This window comes from Lotus japonicus, chromosome 2, assembly GCF_012489685.1.
Source record: "Lotus japonicus ecotype B-129 chromosome 2, LjGifu_v1.2".
Taxonomy (NCBI): domain Eukaryota; kingdom Viridiplantae; phylum Streptophyta; class Magnoliopsida; order Fabales; family Fabaceae; genus Lotus; species Lotus japonicus.
The window spans coordinates 55289919-55313330 of NC_080042.1; the positions used below are offsets into that span (position 1 = coordinate 55289919).

At 36.1% G+C, this 23412-nt stretch overlaps 1 protein-coding gene across 1 annotated transcript; it reads right to left on the reverse strand.

Moving 5' to 3' along the window:
- Nucleotides 1–1308: 1308 nt before the first annotated feature.
- LOC130738402 (uncharacterized) lies at nt 1309–6478 on the reverse strand. The gene is made up of 4 exons (XM_057590379.1): nt 6313–6478; nt 2839–3132; nt 2290–2449; nt 1309–1762 (listed from the first exon to the last, which is right to left on the reverse strand). The coding sequence occupies exons 2-4, from the start codon at nt 2974–2976 to the stop codon at nt 1569–1571; spliced, it is 492 nt and encodes a 163-aa protein (XP_057446362.1). The 5' UTR covers nt 2977–3132; nt 6313–6478; the 3' UTR covers nt 1309–1568.
- Nucleotides 6479–23412: the final 16934 nt, after the last annotated feature.

A 23412-nucleotide genomic window follows, 5' to 3' on the forward strand; every position in this document is an offset into this window, starting at 1 on the left:
TTAGGTTTCTATATATTATTCTGATGAATGTTTTTAAAATTATTTAATTAAAAAATATAAAACGTGAAGTATTAGTGAGAAGTAATTTTCATTTTAATTTTTTCAAAACATGATCACAAGTAAGTTACATGCTTGGGAATTCATCATATCCATGAATAAATTTTTTAAAACTTGTACTAAAGCTGAAATTGTTAGATTCCTAACCTCACATTTTTTAGAATATTTTGAGATACCTTTCGAATAATTTATTTTTAAAATTTTTTATGTTAACAATTATTTTAATAATTTTTTATGTTAACATTCCTATATAATTTTTTTCTGATTGAGTTTTTTATAGTTTAAATTGAATAAAATTTTGAAAATATTAAATGCTTACCAAACACCCTGTGAATTTCATCTGGAAAGATAATAATAGTGTTCCAGAAGTTGTTAGATAACAGGCAATGCTATGTTTTTTTCCTTGTTGAGAAGTTGTTGGATAATTAATGTTACTTTGAAATAGGTGGATGGAAAAAAAAATTGTGCATTCTGAATTTGAAAAATTCAATTGACAAAGTTTATTTGAAGAACTAAGTTGATAAATGATTCATCTGCTAGGGGCTAAAGTAGAGCTTTAATGTACTAATTTTCTATGCATCCTTCAGCAGATGCTTTTTGGTCAACAGCAAATGCTGGTAGGATCAAATGAAAGAACTCCCCCATCCCGCCTAGCTTTCATAGAATAGACAACCAAGCTCAGGAAGAAGAATATGACAAATTCACAATCATAATTTGAAGATGGGAAAATGCTTTGTTCACACCAATTTCAACTTCATCTTTAGAGAGATATAGGAATAGAAAGAAAGAGGTGAAAAACATGATAAATGATGTGATGAGAAAAGAAGAGAGAAAGGCGAAGAGAAAGTGAGTAAAAATAAGATGAAAGACAACAAAAAAAAAGTGAAAACATCAAAGTTGTTTGAAGATGTGATTACTTACAAATAGTTCAAAACTTCCAATGCAAAGTCCTCAGAATAATACCAATACAGATTGCAAAATCCTATGGCATGCATCACGTGCATTGTCAGATAATGACATGAAATTCATTATTTAGCCTCTAGAGATTATTGAACCTGTAGTCACCAATTATTTAAACGTGTGAGGGGGAAATTCCAAATATATGTTTTGTGTTTGTTTGAGTGTACACCTGTTCACAAAATTGTGACAATCCTTCTCAATATATGACTTTTTCGGTGTTTAAACTTGTATCCTCACTAGACCAAGACTTGGTTGGTTCCAAATATATGATAGATAACATACCATATGCAATGCTATTAAAAAAACATACCATTTGCAATAGCTATTAAAGAAGCATGGCATCACAAAGTGCTAATGCTACCATTTGTTGAACAAACATACCATTAATATCACAGTAAAGCACACAATTTAAAAATTAAAATTCGGTATAAGAAAAAATTTGCCCAAACAAAATCGGTACTACCACTAATTTCTGAAAGCTGCATGCTTGAGTCTAAATAATCAGTGGATCTGCAGGAGTAGAAATGAGACACTGCCTACTACAAACCAGTTCAAGTTGGTTTTTTTGGTATATCGCCATCTTCTTTAGTTTTGGAATCTTCTATCTTCTCCATTACTTGCTGAACACCCTCTTGGTACCCTTGTATAAAACTTTTAAGAGCATCTCTGTATGAAGCAGCTCTGGTCATATACACACGCTGCAAAGCAGGTCTTAGAGTCTCCATTCCCCCTCTGGCAGCTACAGCTGTATATTTCCAGTAAAAGATACATATGCTTGGTCAAAATCACCATCACAAACTCATTATTCAGAGCAACGATAGGAAAAGTACCTAGGAAAATATGATAGGAAAACTAAAACAAAAAGAAGGGAGATGGGGGTTATAAACAATAGGATTCATAGCATAAAACTAAGAAAACAGAAGTTGGGGCTGCAACAATAGCAAGAACAGAATTCTTCTACTCAGCGCAGAATAAGCAAGGGGTAGGACACTTGTTCTAGAGAAAATCTATGACTTGTTCGTGACCATCATGGAGTCTTTTTGAAGAAAAAAAAATCTTAGAGGGGGGGGGGGGTATTGCACATTTGACTTGATATTCAGTGTGTGTAGATTAAATAATTCACACAAGATTACTTGAGCAGAAGTTTACATATAGGTAATCAGTAAGTTCACTTTGACAAGCATCACTGTACTTTCATCATAATAGTTTTGATTTTGAAAGACCATTAGTTCCAAATAGCATCATGATATAAACCAGAGAAAGAGATGGTACCAAGATCCTCCAGTGTTGAGGGTTCTTTTCCTTTAGTTGTTTCCTTATCACCATTTGGTTCATCAGTCATATCATCGTTCTTATAATCATCTGGCCGAAGATCAGGACCAATGTCACGAACCCAGCTAGCAGCATAAAGCCTAGCAGCCCTCTTCAAAACCTGAATGCTGAATGTTTCAGTACAATTTAAATTACCAATAGCTGATCCGCTCAATTTTAACAACGATTCAGTTCAGCATCTCCAAGACTGCATTTTTATCCCCAGACAACATCAATAAAATAAACCATATGCACATGACAACCACAATAAGTTCTTTGTGAGTGTTGAAATCAATAAAAAAATTAACAAATGGCCACTTCAATATACATGGCCCTTTGAAGGTGGTGTGAACAAAACTACATTGAATTGAGATAAAGATGAAAACTTACATGGAAAGCAACTAAAGATTGAAAACCCAGAAGATAAAAACACTATCATCATCTGAGGTAAAACTAGCCAAAATTAGTTGACGCAATATAAGAGGGAAAAATTACTGGAAATCAGCATACCCATATACGCTCCTCCCAGCTCAATTTCAGGCGCTTTTTCATGTCAGGAGGGTCAGGCAAAGATGAAGGAAAAGCAATTTCTTTGAGATCATAGCGTACATAGTCGTAAAGTTTCCTGCAGACAACCCTCAGTTTCATTTGGCAGCTTCAAATTGCGAATAGAGTTGGCAGCAACAAGCAAGCAGCAGTTAGATTGTGAGGGAAAAACAAGACGATGACACTCAACAGTTCAACTCAGTCATTGCTCAACCGCGGTGGATATTGGTGAGGCTACTCGTGGAATTATGACCCAACCTGCTTAAATCATATTAAGTAAAAGCTTATTGAAGTAAAACTGTAAGCAGTTTAAAACCTGTAGTACAGAACAACTTTTATCATTCTTATTATCTTATAGAAAAACGTTTATTGGATCTTAAGCTAAAGGGTCTGGCATAATTAGTATCTGACTTTTGTAGTTTTTCATTATCTTTTAATCTTCTGAAAAATAGAAAACAAAGATCTTTAATCTTCTCAACTCTCATCTTATTCTATTGTGATCTCCTCAGACAACCAGGTTTAAAATTAACTTTTTGCTTGTTGTTCTGAAGGTTTTCACTCTCTCTTTTGCCTTCTGATGGTTAAAACTATAGTTTTCTTGCCACAACTATGTTTTGCAAATATATACGGTGTGTTTGATTACCTACATAACATTTAAGTTAGGATTAGGAACCAAATAAACATGGAAAATAGGCACGAATCATGTATAAAAAAAATGGGTAGATATCTTCAGAACCTAGAAGCAAAATGCATTACGGAGCAATTAGAGGAATAAAAAAACACATTTTAACCAGCTACATACTAACACATAAGGTAATTGATTTCAAAGTAATAGTTACTTCATATTTGTTAACTAAAGCAAGCAGTGCACAATAGTTGATAGCTTTGGGATATCATGTTTTACAAAAGGAAAAGAAAAACTATGATAGCAGGACAACTTCCTACCAGACAGAGGGAGCAGTTTGACCATATATATAAAGTGAATGAAATTACAGAAAAAGGAAGAACAGAGGACAAAGCTCCTAGTAGATAAGACCTCTACCCAGGCACAAGCCAACTACAGAAAATGCAACATATTGGAACTCCCTACACCTGAGCCCCAACGTCCCTAAACACGTAGCTGGTCTCTCTTTAATTAACTCCCCCCCCCCCATTAAGCCACTGCTTTTCCCACTTCCACTTGACACCTTGACCTTAGGCCTCCTATAGACTTGCAATATTTTGGGCTAGGGATGCTAGGGTTAGGCGGTCAAACTACAATTTCTTGTTATCATCACATTTTGTATCCACCATAGTTGATAAACGGAAAAGTGATAATTGATAACCTCAAAAGTCACCAAAGTTGAGCTCCTTGATTCTATGAATGTCAAAAAGTGTTACCTATTATTAAATACAATGACTAACACACCATAGCTTCAACCTTCTCCCATCTCCAAAACTTGAAAGAAAAATAGAAAAAGATAAGCCTTCTCCTATCTCCAAATATACAAATTTATTTGTGTTACACAACACAAAGTCTTCACAAAATGAGGTACCATTCTGATAGAAAAGAAAACAAAGAAAGGAACGAGAACCAATATCAAGCTAACAATTCATTAGTAAATTAACAATAGTAGTAAACTAAAATAAAAACAAATCCCACACAGTAATATTAAATTATTAAAAATAATAAACACTTGAATACTCCTAAGAAAGAAAAAGAGTAAATAAAAAAACTGATACGATAAAGGAAGAAGATGAAAAGCTGGCTGGATTAAAGAGTAAGAAGAATTAGTGGTGTTGTGAGAGGGAGAAAGCAAAGGGAAGAAGAGCAATTAAACCACAACTTCTTAAAACTCTTTCTGTGATCCAATTAAATCACTGTTCAGAACATAACAAAGTGATCCAACTGACAACAAAAAAATATAACATTTACAAGAGTTATTTATAGGAGTAGAAGAAATCTGGCAAATAGTGCAGCTGTTTACTGCAATAGCTAGAGAAAGAATACTGGAACATCAAGCAGAGCATAACATAATTTAGCATAAAACATGGTCATAGGCTCAACACCTTGAAGTACAACAATTTCAAGAGAGAATAAGCATGAGATTATAGTAAAAAACTAACTGCCCATATTACAGACACATGCCTAACCTTATGTGGCTTAACTTTAACTTCTTTCTTTACTTTTATACCACATTAATAACAATACAAATAAGTTTTATCCAAGTTTTGGGTGTAATCTCAGAAAATAGACAATGAATGATAGATCTATCATATGTCAATGAAACAAAATTACAACTTCCATCCAGCCCTTTGGTCTGAGCAATAGGCATCAAGTTTAGATAGACCTTAATTTAAATATTACCTAAACAATTATCAACTATGACTATATCTACCATATCTTAAAAGCACAACACCCCAAGTCTTGTGAAGCTGCAATGGTCCTCCAAATAAAAAAAATTAGGGAAAATTACACTAACCACCCTTTAAGTTTACCCATATGACACACACACCCTCTGTTTTTAAAAAAAACACTAACCTACCTTAACTAGACACCGTTAACTTGCGTAGTTGCGCTATATTAGAAATATAAAGAAACTCAATCATTTACGTATTTTCTCTTTGTCTTTGGTTCTTGAATCTCAATTTAAAGGAAACTGAATCGTTTCTTCTTTTTGGATGAAAAATAACCATGACTTTTTGGATACACACAGGTAACACCCGTTTCTTTGGATGGGTACTTAACCCAGAGATCCAGATCATTGGGTAGAAGCTCACTCCTTTATTCCAACATATCGAAGTGTTTGAACATCCTCAAGGTGCTTTGCATTATTCATCAGTGCCATTCAATAACAAAAATCAGAATCAGAAGTGTTATCAAATCGCGATCGCGGTGAGCTAAAAATCCGCTATTTCGGCCGCTATTTGGCGGCGAATAGCAGAAATAGCGGGAATAGCGCGCTATAGCGGCGTCGTGATTAGCCAAAAATCCGCTACGCCGCTATAGCCGCTATTTGACAACATTTCAAATGTAATATATAGATGGGGTCAATTGGTATAACTTGTGATATTTCTAGTAGAAGCAAAGAATTAACTCTGGTGACATAGTGTTTTTTAATTGATTAATCTAGTTAGTCTAATTGAAAGTGAAGAGTAAATTTTCCCCTGTTGAAACATTTGAAGTCACACATACAGAATTACGACATACTAGTCAATGGTTGCAGGAATTTTTTCCAAACATAGAAAAGTAACCATAACTTGTTGGGTCAGACAAATCAACAAACACCTTGTGTGTGCTCAATTTACAAAATATGCACAAACAGTCACATAAATGGTTATCAAGCACAAATATTTCACTCAGTCTCATCCATAATCAAGAAGTGCAAAATGAAGCAAAACACATAAATTTCTCGCATGTTTTTGATGGGTGGGTAAGCGTGAAGTGGAATTGTGTACCTTGGCTGAGGCACACTCCTCGGAGAGAAGCACTGTACCAGTTATAAGCTCTCAATGATCTTGCTGCTTCGTTTACGTGGCTTGAGGGAAGCACTGTTACTGTGTGACGGTGAAGGTAAAGAAGATGAACAGAACAATACTCTAGTTGTAGTTAATGAAGCATTGTCGCTGTTTCTTTTTGTCACAACGGGCAGGATGAAGGGTGAAGGATTCCGATTCGAACTCAGAAATGATTAATTTACTAAAAAAAATTAACAACTAACATTTACCTAAAAAAATAAAAAACAAGTAACGGAATTTATTTTTTCAATATAAGTAACACTGTTAATTCTGTTAAGTTACTGTTTGATACAGTGTTATCAGACTCGGACCGGTGATCGACTCGGTCGAGGCACTGGGTCAATGAGTCAATGGTTCAACCACTGGGTCATTGGTTTGATTGCTTGACTCGGTTTATATTAAAAAATTATAATAATTTAAAATATAACCTTAGTATATCATATATATAAAATAATATGCATTCTTCTAAACAAGAAGTAAGGTGGTGTAGTGGAAATTTGGATTAGCTTTCCTCCTTGAGGTCCTGTGTTCAAGTCCTAGCCATGACAATTTTTTTAAATAACTCTCAATTGAATATCATTTGACCAAATAATTAACATTAAATGTAAATTAATTACAGTTTGACCATTAAAAACAGTTTCGACAAAAAAAAAAAAGAAAAATCAGAAAAAAAAAAAAAAGACTGACCGGTCCAAAAAAAACCGGCCGAGTCGCCGGTTTATTACCTGAACCGGCCGGTCCAAACCGGTTCATACCGGTTCAATTACATGCACGATCCATTTAATGGCTCGGACCGGTCAAGGGTCCGGTTCCCGGTTCAACCGGTCGAACCGGCCGGTCCGGTCCGAGTTTTATAACTATGGTTTGATATAAGGGGTATTTGTGTAGTGTGAATGTGTGATTAGGGCTGTCAAAATGGGCACGCGGACTCAACCCGCAAGCCTGCAAAAGAAGGGCGGGATGGGGTCACACAAAAAATGAGACTGCAAGCCATGCGCCCTGCCCCGCAAACATGGCGGGCCAACCCGCGGTTTAGGAATGTGGTTTGGGGGTGACTCTTCATTCATTAATCCATTGTTTCTTTAACAACTCTATCCCTCATCTAAAAACTTAATGATCTCTTGGGGAGATTTTTCTGCCATACATGCTAGTTGATTATTTACAGTACATATAAATTGATGGTGCCATAGAAGAACAATATCCCTCATCCATGAACAGGGTCGTCTCAACCAATATTAAGGCCTAAAGCGAACTCTAAGAATTGAACATTTATAAAATTAATTTTTTTATATAAATAATTTAAATAAAATTTATTTTTGGGCTTTTTGAGATGCAAAATCGTTTATTAAATTATCATAATCGATTCTTTTAAAGTTTCTTTTTCAATAGATAATAAAGTCAACTCATTTAATCTTTGCTAAGATATTGTTGATCTTATATATGATTTTATTAATTTTAATTTTGAAAAAGTACGTTACGCATAAGTAACACTTACAAGAATTGTTATATTATTCTATAAGCAATATATGCATTTGGGAAATAATCAATTCTTTTTTACATAATTAAGTATGTCAATTGGTGTATCATTTTCTACATGTATAATTTCTTTTAAGATATTTAGTTCTGTAAATAAATCCAGTCTATCAATATTTGAGTTTTCATTAGGTTTTAATGAATGTTCAAAATTAAGACGAATTCAAAGAGATCAAATGAAAGGTCACACTCCTCTTCTGCTTTTTATCAATTCAAAATACTCAATAAATTGAATTTAATTAAAAATAAATGTTGCACTTAATAGATTCATTCTTATAGGCACTCAATATGTTATTTAATTGGTCTATTCTTGGATAATTTCCTTTGAAATATATGTTGGAAGTTAATACAAAATTAGTAGTTAGGGTTAGACATTAATTAAGTGAGTAATTAATGCCTTAATCATTAGTCTTAATGTTGTTAGAATGTGTTGACTATATAAGGGTCAATGTGTATTGAATGCATAACAGAAATCAATAGAATCAATTTCCTCCCACTTTTACTCTCTCTCTCAAATCACTTTGAGTTTGTTCTCTCTCTCAAAACCCAACAAACTGGTATTCAGAGCTTCGTTCTTCTTGGCCTGGATTCATGACCTCACAGACTTCGTCTACGGCACCGATCATGGTGGTCGCCGCCGTGCTGCCGATCGTTCCTATCTCCTGTTCTGATTCGCCACCGTCTTTCCATTGTTCTGTTCTTCAGTTGGTTTTCGCTGACTCGCGATGTCCAACACGAACATGGGTCTTCCGGCGAACATTCCAGTACTCAATGGGAAGAACTGGAATCGATGGAGCGTTCAGATGAAGGCCATCATGGGCTTTCAAGAAGTCTTGGAGATCGTTGAGAACGGGTTCTCCGATCTTGGTGAAGCGCCCACTGAAGTACAAACCGCTGCGCACAAAGAGAACAAACGTAAGGATTTCAAGGCAATTTGTCTTCTTCATCAAGGAGTTGATGAAGCCCACTTCGAGAAGATTGCAGCTGCGAAATCTTCAAAGGATGCATGGAAGATTCTTGAGACTTGCAACGAAGGGGCTGAGCAGTTGAAGAAAGTTCGATTGCAAACGATGAGAAGACAATATGAGCTGATGCAAATGGAATCGAATGAGAAGATTGCTCAATTCTTCAATCGAGTGATCACACATACGAATGCAATGAAGGCAAATGGAGAGGTGATTACAGATCAGACCATTGTGGAGAAGATTCTGAGAACTCTAACCCCAAATTTTGATCATATAGTTGTTGCCATTGAGGAATCAAGAAAGCTTGATACCCTGAAAGTAGAGGATCTTCAAGGTTCTCTAGAAGCACATGAGCAAAGGCTCATGGAGAGATCCACAGACAAGCCTCAAGATCAGGCTTTGCAGGTTCAATCTTCCAAGAAAGGAGGTTATTCCAGAGGTGGATACAAGGGTAATCGAGGCAAAGGTAGAGATACCAAGAGTGATTCGAAGGCTGGCAGTGCAAAGAATCAAGATCAGGACAAGTCAGATCAAAACCCTGATGAAGAATCTGGGAAAAGGGGCAGCTCCAGCAATTGGCGTGGAGGCAGAAGAAAGCTTGATAGAAAGAAAATTAGATGCTTCAATTGCAACAAGATTGGTCACCTTTCATCTGAGTGCAAGGCACCTCCTGGACAAGGTGAAAACCGTAAGGACAAGCAGCATGATGAAGCAAATCTGGCAAGAGAAGACCATGAGGTAACTTCTAATGAAACACCAATATTGTTAATGATGGTAACTAGTAGTGTGCTAGATGGAGATGATAGATGGTGTTTAGATTCTGGTTGCTCAAATCACATGACTGGTCATAGAGATTGGTTAATAAATTTTGATGAGAATAGAAAAAGCAGTGTTAGATTTGCTGATGGTAGAATCCTTCATGCTGAGGGTATGGGAGATATTATGTTCAGTGATAAAAAGGGCCAACAAGTATTATTAGCTGAAGTGTGGTATGTTCCTAGCATGACCAGTAATCTGATTAGTTTGGGGCAGCTAGTTAAGAAGGATTTTGATGTTAGCATGAAGAAAAGGTTCCTGGAAATTTTTGATCCTTCATGTAGAAAGATTTTGAGAACAAAACTGTCCTCAAATAGAACCTTCCATGTTCAACTCAAGGCTTTTGAATCTCAATGTCTAAATGCCTCAGTTTTAACTGAAGATGCCTGGTTATGGCATTGGAGATTTGGACATTTGAATTTTAAAGACTTGACTATGATGAGATCAAAGAACTTAGTAAAAGGTTTACCTCCAATTCAGAATCCTAGCAAAGTGTGTGATTGTTGCTTGATCAGCAAGCAACCGAGAACTTCTTTTAGCAATTTCACACCCTCAAGAGCAAATGGACTTCTGGATATTGTCTACTCAGATGTGTGTGGTCCTTTCCCAGTACCATCATTTGGTGGAAGTAGATACTTTGTGTCTTTTGTTGATGATTGGAGTCGAAAGATTTGGGTGTATCTCATCAAACTGAAGAGTGAAGTGGTTTCTATATTCAAAGAATTCAAGAGTCTAGTTGAGAAGCAATCAGCGAAGGCCATTAAAGTCCTTAGGACTGATGGTGGTGGTGAATTCACTTCAGGAGAGATGAGCACTTTCTGCAAAGAAGAAGGAATTGTTCATGAGATAACAGCTCCTTATACTCCACAACACAATGGGATTGCAGAAAGGAGAAATAGAACTATCCTGAATATGGTTCGTAGCATGTTGAATACCAAATCTCTTCCTCATAGCTTCTGGGGTGAAGCTGTCTACAGCTGTATATGTTCTCAATAGATGTCCTACTAAGAGAGTTCAAGACATGGTTCCAGAAGAAGCATGGTCAGGAGTGAAGCCTTCAGTGACACACTTCAGAATATTTGGCTCTCTTTGCTATAGGCATATTCCTGATCAAAGAAGACAGAAACTGGATGACAAAAGTGAGGCTCTTGTGTTTGTGGGCTACAACTCTACAGGTTCCTATAAACTATACAATCCCAGGACAAATCAAGTCTTATTCAGCAGGGATGTGTACTTTGATGAAGCCAGCTCATGGAAGGATTTGAAAGAGTTGTCCCCCACTATGACAAGTATATTACTTGACTGGGAAGAAGATAATGAGATACAACAACCTGCATCTCAAGTGGCTCCAGTACAACAACCAGGAGCTCCTCCAGTTACTCCTCCTTCTTTGAATAATAGACCATCAAGACTGAGAAGCCTCCCTCCACATCTCAGAGAATATCAACTGTTCACTGATGATACTATTAATGATGAGGGAGATCTTGTGCAATCTATAGCCATGTTAGCTGATTCTGAACCAGTTAGCTTTGAAGAAGCTCTCTCTAGTCAAGTATGGAAAGAGGCTATGAAAGAGGAACTGAAGTCCATTGAGAAGAATGATACCTGGGAACTTGTTTCACTGCCTGCTCATAAGGTTCCTATTACTGTTAAATGGGTCTTTAAGACCAAACTTAGACCTGATGGCACTATTGCAAAGCACAAGGCCAGGTTAGTTGCCAGAGGTTTCATGCAAAAAGAAGGCCTTGATTACTCTGAAGTCTTTGCACCAGTGGCTAGGTTAGAGACAGTGAGATTGTTAGTAGCTTTGGCAACTTGGAAGAAGTGGACTCTTTGGCAGTTAGATGTCAAATCAGCTTTTCTCAATGGTCCACTAGAAGAAGAGGTGTTTGTAGTGCAACCTCCTGGTTTTGTTCTGAAAGGAAGTGAAGACAAGGTACTCAAGCTCAAGAAAGCTCTTTATGGCTTAAAGTAAGCCCCTCGAGCTTGGAACAAAAGGATTGATTCCTTCTTAGTCAAGTCTGGGTTTCTGAAATGCTCAGTGGAGCATGGTCTATATTTTAAAGCTCTAGCAAATCAGGAACATGGAGCTTTGTTTCTCTGCCTCTATGTGGATGATCTACTGATCACAGGCAGCAGCATCTCAGGAATTGAAACTCTCAAGAGTCACTTGAAGAAAGAATTTGAGATGACTGATCTTGGTGCTTTGTCATATTTCCTAGGCTTGGAGTTCATGCAAACTGACAGAGGGTTGTTCATGCATCAAAGGAAGTATGTTATGGAAGTTTTGAAGAAATTTCAGATGTGGGATTGCAATGCTTCAGAGGTTCCAGCTGATGTGAATCTCAAGCTTGATAAATGTGAGAGTGAAGCTCTTGTTGATGCTACTGAGTTTAGACAAATGGTGGGGAGTCTAAGGTTCATTTGTCACACTAGGCCTGAGATTTCATACAGTGTTGGCTTGGTGAGCAGGTTCATGAGTGAGCCAAGACATCCTCACTTGATAGCTGCCAAGAGAATTCTGAGGTACCTGAAAGGAACATTATCATTTGGCATCTTGTTTCCATTCCAAGATGAGAAGGTTGGGCTACAACTTGTAGCCTATTCAGACTCTGATTGGTGTGGTGACTTGGTGGATCGAAAGAGTACTATGGGGTACATTTTTACCTTTGCAGGTGCTCCTATCTCTTGGTGTTCTAAGAAGCAATCAGTAGTTGCTCTCTCAACATGTGAGGCTGAATACATCTCTGCTTGCTCAGCTGCATGTCAAGCATTATGGCTCCATACTTTGCTTCTTGAGTTGCAAATCAGTGTTGGTGATTATGTGGAGTTACTGGTGGATAATAGATCTGCTATAGACCTTACGCAGCAAGCATATAGAGATCAAGTGCCACTTTCTCAGAGATCAAGTCAGCAAAGGGAAGATTAGAATCAAGCACTGCAGTACTGACCTACAGCTTGCAAACATTTTGACAAAGCCATTACGTGCAGACAAGTTCAAAGATTTTAGAAGACTAATTGGTGTTACTTTCATCCAGTAGAATACTTAGTTGTTACTAAGTGTGTGAAGTGATGGATGGTGATAGTAGGTTTTTTTAAGCATTTTTAATGCTGTTTTTTTACTGCTAAATCTGTCCAGAATTTTGCATTATGGGGGGGTGTTGGAAGTTAATACAAAATTAGTAGTTAGGGTTAGGCATTAATTAAGTGAGTAATTAATGCCTTACTCATTAGTCTTAATGTTGTTAGAATGTGTTGACTATATAAGGGTCAATGTGTATTGAATGCATAACAGAAATCAATAGAATCAATTTCCTCCCACTTTTACTCTCTCTCTCAAATCACTTTGAGTTTGTTCTCTCTCTCAAAACCCAACAATATATACTAGTTTGTTTTAAAAAAAAAATTGGGGCCTACAAAATGTTGGGGCCTAAAGCGAGGGCTTTGCTGGCCTAAGGGTTGAGACCAGGGCCGGCCCTGGGCCTGTGCAAGCAGGCCCACAGCCCAGGGCCTCTAAAAAGAGGGGCCCAAAAAAAAATTTCCAAAGGCTACGGTTTCTAAACTGTTGCCTAAAATCTTTAGGCAACAGTTTAGAAACCGTAGCTTTTTATGAGATCTGGGTTCTACCACACTAAGAGGGAACCGTTGCCTTTTCAGACTTCTGGCCACAGTTTTTTGACTGGGGCACCGCGCCCGTGGTCTTTTCTCCAAAAACTACCATACTTTGCTAAATAATTTTTTTCCCACCCCTTTTTGCTAAATAAATATTTTTTTTACATTATTCAGAAAAAAAAAATCTTAAGCTTTCCCAAAAAAAAGTAGTTGCATTTAAGACCAGTTCTGTACTTCTCTATTGAAGGTGTTCACAATTAATAAGAGAGAATTGCAGATACAAGTAACTTGATATTTGTTGGTCATATTTAAGAGCTTAATTAGCATTGGAACGTGATGGTTTCCTTGGTATCTTCTACCTAATTCACTAGATAAGTGGATATGACGTTTTTGTTTATGTTAGTCACATTTTTTAAGTTGTTGATGATATTTACAATTTAAATAGATAATGTTCTTTAAAAAAAATATTGTTAGGGGTCTATTTTTATTATTTGTCCAGGGCCTCCAAAATATCGGGACCGGCCCTGGTTGAGACAACCCTGTGTATGAAAGCCTGATAACATGTTTGTTGCTAGTATACCAATAAGATCGGTGTCTTTTTATATAGAAAAATATATTAATGAGAAGGAAAGTAAAAGTTGGACGTTATCCTCAAAAACGAAAGAACAAGATAATACAGAAAGGTGGTAGTACCATTTAATATCAGATTGGCCACTCCCTAGAACAAACCATCAGGAGAATGGTTAATGGTTTCTTCTTTAAGGTGCATACTTACTTGTATTGTGTTAGGGACAGTGATGGTGAGAGTAATTTAGGTGCAAAGGGATGTTCCTCAATTTTGATCACACAGATCAACCACCTAGGTGGGTGAAATCAAAAAACGTAAATTGATTAACTTGGAAAACAATGAAGCAACTTGGAACCTTGGACAGCAGTAGCACAATATGCACCTTGATTACTTTGCTTGACTGAACCAATAAATGGAATTAATATATAGGAAGCAGTCATATAATATAAGAGCATCTCCAATGGTAGTATCTAGTATTAAGTACATATTCAATTTCAACATGACAAAAATGAGTATGTGAGAATAGATACTCTACACTAGACTTGAAAAGTGAGCTTGTATTTATTACAAGCACTTCCAATTAATATAATTAGTAATTAAAATGGAGATAAATAATAAAATATATAAATAATAAGAGTTGTTGGGTTTGAGTAAAAAGTTAGTAAAATGGTGTAGATGATATGGCATTTGGAAAATTGTATAAAATGAAGTGTAGATATTTTAATGAGTATGATAGATGTAGATGCTTTAAGGAGTGATGTCAAACAAACAAGAAAAATGAGTCAAAATTTGGTTCAAAATCTGTTTTTTTAAAGCTAAAATCATAATTTTAATGGTTAAAACTTGTTTTTATCTATTATGCGGGTCAGCCCATGAACCCGCCACTACGCGGGACGGACTAAGCTTTTCCAACCCGCATCGCATACGAGGTAGCCCGCCCCGCTTTTAGGCGGGTTGAAAAAGAAAATTCCATACACATGAAAGAGCTTGAAACAATCAATTCCGAGCTAGACTAAATCGAACTTCACATTGAGGGTATCAATTTTTAATCGCCAGCATTCCCACTTGGGAACGAACAATATACTTACTACCCCTTAAAAGATCACTGAACGAAGTGGACTGTGAACCAGTGTCACCATCTACAAAGTTACCGTTATGTTCTTAACGAAGATAAGAATTTTAAGACACAAAAATGAATAAGCCTAGACGTACATTTGCATAAATGTCAGCTGATTTGTAGTAGAAGATCAACTAGAGTGCGGCTCTGCAGAGACAGGTTCACTGCGAGCTGGTTGGCCAATACTGCGGAGCTCCTAGCGGCATGGGGGATTCCTCCCAACGTTTTTAGACAGCATGACCGCAGAGCTAGCTCCTAGTGGCATGAGTCGAAAAGGGGGTCCTGTCAGGGTGGTGGCCGGAAAGTGCCAATAACACTTTTGAAAAGTGTCTACTAATTGTTTCATCATACCTAACAAATTGTCTTTTTATCATTCTATTCTTAACATGATGTGCCAATATATGTAAAAAATATGACGACTAACTCTACAACACCCATATTTTTTTGTAGGAAGTAAACCACCTACTATTTTCAACATTGTGCATAGCTTATGGAATGCAGCTCTATCCATTCTAATATTTTCATCACAGGCTAAGTCACTAATGAAAATAATTCTATGAAAATGCACTTCTCTAATTAAACTTATTTCGTGACAGTCCCATGATAACCTTTTTCGCTTTCTCAAACGCCTACTTAGGATAATGTAGCACAAAATCATAGTCATCAAAGTAAAATGATTCAACATCTTCATATATAAAATCACTGGCCACGAGCCTCTTCTTTCTTTGACGTTGACTCATCTATTATGTCATTATCAAAATGAAGTTATTTTTCATTGATGTGCATATTATTGGCACTAAATAAATAGGCTAATTAAACAAGACATGTGTTGTGATTTGTTGCTGGTTTATATATATTTATAGACTAATTGTACTACATTGTTGCACGCTGCACTAGTGATCTGATCTATGCTAGAGTATATGGCTTTCCCTAAACCATTTATTTGTCCATCAACACAGGCATAACTACCTAATGTTAGTGTGGTTGGGTTATAGTGTTTCCACCATGAAGGGTCTAGTTTTTGCCTTGGCCATGGAGGTGGTTAATTTGGGCTAGTTGCTGGTATAGTATAGGAAGGTTTCACAATCTATGATGGCTTTAACTCTATTATTTAGATTGTTCTTTTAGCTATTCCTCTCTGTGTGTCTTCAAATTTTATTCCTTTTCTATCTTTCCTTTCTTCTCTATATCTTTATTCTTCTTGTAATGGGTTGGGGTACTCCATGTGCATAGAACAAACACATTTCTGCAAGAATCTCATTCTAAGTGGGAAAAACCGAGCATTTTAATAATTTTAAAATCACTAGAGCCATTTTTACACTAGTAAGAAAACCATTATAAATCATGAAATTTTCTACTAATTCAAGTGTCTATCTACAAGCAACTTAACTTTCTATGTTCACTAAATATTTGTTGTAAACAAGTTGAAAATATGATCAAAACACTCCTTTTATGGTTCTCTTTGTTTACTACTTACATTCTTTTCTACCTTCTATATTTTTTTAATCATTAACAATTTATTTCGGGGGATGCAGCCATGTGTGGTATGATCATGGAATCAAGCAAACTGAACATCAAAGAACAAACCTGAAAGATTAGCTACCCAATCCATGGTAAAAGATCCTAACAAATTCAGAGGCAAACTGATTCCCTCATGTTTAAGAAGAAATCCACTTAACTACCCACCACCAATATCAATTTCTCAACATAAATTCACACTAACACACTACACACTTTTAGATATTCCGATTTTAGGAGACACACACTGTCACTAGTGGCTGAGCTTGACAACAACACATGGAAGGGCCAAAATATCAAAGAAGTTTTTTAAACACAAGTTCCTAACCTTTAAATAAGAAAGTCAGTTTGTAGTATGTTTAGTAGTGCTCAAGAGTGACAGGAGAGTAACCCTACTATATTGAATGTAGGATCGGAATACAAAATGAATAAGGAAAAAAGAAAAAAGTCATTAAACAAACGCCAACTTTTTTGCTCTTTATCTCATGCTCGGTTATCTTTCGAGTGCTAGTCATCAAAAGAGTTCATAAAAGTGTTGGCACTAAGGGTTAGCTCTTTACTTTGCATCATCTTTGGATGACCATTTCTTTCTCAAACATCCCTTAGGGCTTTGAATTATGCTTTGACTTTCCTTTTTCCCCTTCTCCGTTTACTTTACGGGGATTTGGGGGTTGTCTAAATGACCCATACTAAAATTTGGGTTTAGTAACCCATGGTCTAGATGGATCAATCACATTTAAGATAAATTGATTGATTTTTTATATATTTTATTTATTAATTTATTTATGGTTAAATATGTTTTTGTCCCTACTTTATATTCATGAATCTAAAATGGTACTTGAAAAAAAAAATGCAAAGGCTTTAGTACTTGAAATTTTATTTGATTCAAAATGGTTTCAAGTGGATTTTTCACATCTATTTCATCAATCCCTCCAAAAAAATTCCATCAAATTAAATCCTTCTCCTTTCATAATTATTTCAAAACCTAGAAATTCATATCTTCATTCCAAAACTCAAAAATTCATCTTAGAAACTCTTCTATCTTGAAAACCTAGGAATTTTTTCTTCATTTTCTTCATCCTCCTTCCTCTTCCATCAAACCATGTACCACTAGCATAGCTATCATACCGCTGCCACTTTACATAATGATACTCCCTCAATAGTCTTCTCATTTTTTTTTCGATGCAATAAAAAGTGAAGTAAAACAATTCATTATTTAAAAACACCTATTAAACCATTCCGATTTCTACAGTGAATTAAAAGAGGGAGAAATCATTTTTCCAGCAAATCAATTATTAAGAGTTTTTTTATCATCAAAAGTATATATGTATATAATAAATATGGAGTATTAATTCAAGGACTAAAGCCTTTGCATTTATTTTTCAGCTACCAATTTAGATTCATGTGTATAAGTTAGGGGCAAAAACATATTTAATCATAAATAAATTAATAAATAAAATATAAAAGATTCAACCAATTTATTTTAAATATGATTGGTCCACCTAGATCATGGGTTATTTAACCCAAATTTTAGCATGGGTCATTTAGACAACCCCTTACTTTACTGTTTTTTGTTATATTATGTTTCATCTCTTTCAATATTCTTCCTTCTCATGCCCTTGTTTTTTCTTTTTTCTACTTTTTTTCGTGCCTTGTTTCTTTTGTTTTATTCGACAAGCCCTATTTTCTATTTTTGTTCTTTTGAATACTCTACTCTCTCTTATAAAACTTAAAATCAACTTTCTTTTCTATTTTTCTGTTCATTCCTCTTTTTGATCTTTTGATTTCTATGTTCTTTTTACTGTTTTTCAGTTTTTCTTCCTTTTGTTTCTCTTCTAACTCTTTTGTTGTTGACTTGTTTTGTTCTCATTTAAAATTACACATTCTCTGTTTTAACTTAATGGCTAATTTATAAAAAAGTTATAGTGACAAACTGGTCATTATGTCTGGATCACTGACATTTTTTTTAATTTATTTGTAAAATGTCTATCGAACAATCATTTAGTTCAACTACTCCATTGGATGATGGCTAAGTTAGAGAGCATAATTTGCCGTAAAATATTATACGAAAACCCGAAAGGTATTTGTATACATTGTGGAGCAAAACTCTTAGGTGATCGAAAGCAAGGAACAACACACTTGTGTAATCACTTGCAAAGGTGCATAGAATAATAAAATTAGGATTTAAAGCAAAAACAAAAAATGAGAAAAAGAGGAGTTATAACGCTTCTTATGTGCTTCACCAATAAAACGCAAGACATGTTCTTGCTAATGTGATTGTTGCCCATGAACACCCATTTTCTGTGGTTGACCATCACTTCTTCAAAAAAATTTGTTTGGCAAAAACAAGGGTTATATGGTCGTCACAACTCACTCCATTGTTGACTCATGGGTTCTACCGTCGGCTTGTAAGGTAATACCTCAAAATATGTTGTTGTTAATGATTTATATTCATATTAGGTTCATTCATGTTCGTGCTCCTCATAATGGAAAGCTTTTGGTCATGTTTTGCTTCAATGCTTGATGGATTGGAATTTAGATAGTAAGTTGTTCCCTTTGACCCATGATAATTGTTTTGGAAATGATAAGATGATTGATTATATTTTATGATATTTATTGGGTAGTTGGATTTTTCACTTGCGTTGTGCTTATATCTTAAATCTAGTTGTGAAAGTGTCTATAATTTTTTGTGCCATTGAAAATGCTAGAGATAGTGTTAGAAAACCGAAGCAATGAAAAATCGGCCAACCGGGTGAAAACCGGTGGTTTTCCAATTCAACGGTTTGTGAGCTAGCTTGAGAAATGACGTCGTCGTTCTTCAAAAGTTCTCTTCCTGCAACTTAAGAAAGCAAAGATGACACGTAGTTGATAGAAGAAAAGTCCAGAGAAGCATCAAAGTATTCAGATTTGCACCTTGATATTGCACGAACTCCATCTTCCCGGTATCTATGAAGGAAACGTTTGAGAGGAGATTGCTTTTTTTTTTAATTTTTTCAAAGTGGCTACTTAACTAGATGAATGATAAACGTGAAGGCTGATGGGGGGCATTTTATTGTACTAGGGTTTCTTGGTGGGCTGATTATTTTGGGCTTTAATTTTTATTAACAATGAAGCTAAACTTGAGAATAAGTTTGGGCATGTAGAAATAAATATCACGAAAAATACATAGCCAAGCCACCCAGCGTAACTCGGACATCTCGCTTTCTCGTATTAGTAGATATTGCAATCGTTCAGCGGATTGGCTAGTTAGGAAGGGAGCTTCCTCACCAAGTTCTCCACTCGGGAGCTGGAGATCCTCATCATGAAGGATCGCTTAGTTGTTCCTTAGTCGTTTGTTATTCTGTTAATTTTCTGATGTAACAAAAAAAAGTCAAACCACCACTTTATATTAATTACTAAGACAATATTTTTAAGTAGTGCTAGTAGTTATTTTCAACAAAAAAAAAAATTAGTGCTAGTAGACTTTTTGTATTTTTTTTTTTTTGATATAAACTTGAGTCATTGTTATTGATCTTATATAATTATTTAAAAAAAAACAATTAATCTCATAAAGTTATATAACACTTTAAGCTTCGAAATCAAGATACAAACAAGTTATTTTGATTCCAGCCCAATGGCTCGCCAGCTCCCGCCCAATGAGCTTTCTCCTCCTACTCCACCTCGCTGATCCACCTCCACCTCGCCGATCCACCTCCCCTCGCCGATCCACCTCCTGCCGATCCGGTGGATCTGGTTCCTTCTCCACTCCCGCCGATCCGGTGGCTCCTGTGGCTCCTGCACCTACCGCCGATCCGGTGACTCCTCCACCTCCCGCCGATCCGGTGGCTCCTCCACCTCCCGCCGATTCGGTGTATTTCTTTTTTTTAAAGAGACTTTTTATATTTCTTTTTTGAAATTGATTTCTTTTATTTCAATAGACAAATAATTGTATTTGCCGAATATTTTGGTTGTATAATTTGTAGTGATGACATTGTTTTTTATTCAATATTATCCTCTATATTATTTTTTTAAATCAAATAAGGTGTCTCACAGTTGAATAAACAAAACCATACAGACCGTAAATTCAAGAGAACAATAAAGTACTGCAGAGTACAAATTAATCGCTAAATTGGAAATTGGATTGCAAAATAGAAAAATTAAAAAGACTTGATCCATTCAACAATTCTTCACTAGTATTGCTGTCACTACTAAGATCCTCACCACCATCAGTTCTTCATTGTTGTCGCCACAAAAATCCTCACCACCACTATCACAAAGGTCCTCACGTCACCACTTTAATTCATTTTCGTAATGACCTCAACTGCATCATTAGAAAATAGGATGAACCATCCGAAGGTAAATACTAGACCGTGTATGAAATAGTGTGTGGATAACACATTGTCTCCTGCAACATGAAGCATATTTGAAATTTTCACGGTGAAGGAAAATTCACCAGTGATCACGGAGGCCTTTACCAGATGAAGAAATCATGTCCTCAATCTCAGCTCAATACGCTGAACAACATTAGCACTGGTTAGGGTGAATAGGTAAAAGACAAGCCTAGGGAAAGCTTTGGTAAGAGCTTCATTTTCTGATTTTGATCCACGTTTTGCGACTTGTAGCGACGGCGAGAGATAATTCACATTGATGTTATAAAAGTAGGCCACCACAAAGAAATACACGTTGGCCAAAAGATTGTATCCTGGTCTGGAAAATAGCCTTGAAAAGGCAGCGGACTTGGTCCATATGAAGGCGCACCACAGCAAAAAGAGGACCAACACCAGTGTAACAACGACAATTAGTAGATAGGCTTGTAGCAGTAGCTTCTTATCACACATCGATTGGAACAAAGGTCCTATGAGTGTGATCATCATGAGGTTCCCAGCTGCTGCAACAAAAAATGTCTTATGTGGGAAGACTACCATCATGATCGAGGATGGCGAGTGTACGTATGTTATACTCTATATTATATATTTCCTTTATAGCGGTAAAACCGGTTGGACCACGATTTAATTACGGTTGAACTAGTGAACCTTGAACCAGTGCCCTCACCGGTTTGTTCATCGGTCTAGTTTTAATAACCTTGTATAAAACTATACCTAGTGAAGATGAGTGGAAAATGATAAAAGAAAATTGTCTAAAGTTAAAACTATTTATAATGTATTGAAGTTATTTTCTGGTAGTTCGTATCCTACTACAAATGTTATTTTCCCCAAGTTATCCTAATACAAAGACTACACATGACCTCTTGCTTACTCACTAGGACCATTCTCTGTTTCAGCTCTCTTGTTCAACAGCCTCTAAACTCTTCAGACCATCTTCATGCTCTTGGACCTCTAATTTGGCTTTGGCCATCTTCTGACAACCATTTGCCAAAGCGTTGTGAATTTCACTCAGCTTCTGCAAATCTTCTATCGCTGGCTCCGTACCTACAACGACCTCTACATTCTTCAGTTCTTTTTTAAGTTTCTCTACCTCGACATTTACTTTGTCCAACCTCAGATAGATCTACCCCAGAACAGTATGAATAATGGACTTTTTTTGGCTAAAGGTGTTTGTTCTGAACTTTTTGTGGCAACAACTTGAATTTTTTCCTTCGATTACAATCTGTGATACTGTGTCCAGAGTTGATGCATTCATATGTTGTCCACTTTGACCCATGATAATTGTTCTGCAAATGATAAGATGATTGACCATATTTTAAATGATATTTATTTCGTGTTTGGATTTTTCACAAGCGTCGTTGTGCTCATATCTTGAATCTAGTTATGAAAGTGTATGTAAATTATGGTGTCATTGAAAAAGTTTGAGATAGTGTTATATATAGGGTATTAACTCCTAAAAGAGAGGAGAAATTTCAAGACGCGTGTGAGTAATTTATGATGATTTTTCTGCTATCTTCAATCTTGAAGACTACAAAGGTTCATGAGAAAAATCCTACAAGCAGATTGAAGCTGCCATAGCTATGTTTCAGGACCTAGAGGGTCCCATCACTTGCAAAGGTGCATAGAATAATAAAATAAGGGTTTAAAGCAAAAAAAAAATTGAGAAAAAGAGGAGTTATAACGCTTCTTATGTGCTTCACCAATAAAACGCAAGACATGTTCTTGCTCATGTGATTGTTGCCCATGAACACTCATTTTCTGTGGTTGACCATCACTTCTTCAAGCAAGAGATTGGAGTTTTCTCAGGTTCTTAAGTTCCAAGCAATGGGACCCTGGCAGGAGATTGGAGTTTTCTCAGGTTCTGGAACCTCTGACCCATGGGCAAACAGGTAATCCATCAAATTGGCTTAGTTCTTCCAATGAATTAGAAGTTGAATTCCAAAACTTGAGACTCCAAAGGCTTGAGATCAATACTCTGAAGTGGCGACATGCACATCTATTTTCTTTTGTGTGGGAAATTGAATTCTGTGATAAATATATGTGGATAATTCATAAGACTTTCTTATGCAATTTTGGGGAAAACCACAAAGATTTGAATGTTGTTTATCAAGATACCATGTCATCTCAGGAAGGAAGTGGCAACTTAACTTCTGCGCAACTATTGAGAGCACTAACAATCACACTTAGAAGTGTGAAGCTGGGGATTATATATGTGGTCATGCTATCAAGAGTGGAGTTAGAAGCAGTAGCAAAATTCACCAGCATGGATTGTGAAAAGAGAAACAGGGGTGCTGCAGCCAAGGACAAATTATTGGGAACAGTAGTTTATATTGACATCCTATTGAGCATATAAAGTTGGGGTAGACTTGTGTTCTTGGTTCAAAGTGTAACGCCCCGATTTCTCGAGTGTCACACAGTAAACCAAACATCACCATTTTCGTAAAGAATTTTCGTCGTTCAATTATTAATCTTGTTTTAATGACAAAAGTTCAATTATTGCGAAACTTAAACCTTACGAATAAATTTGCGGAATAAATAAGACATGCA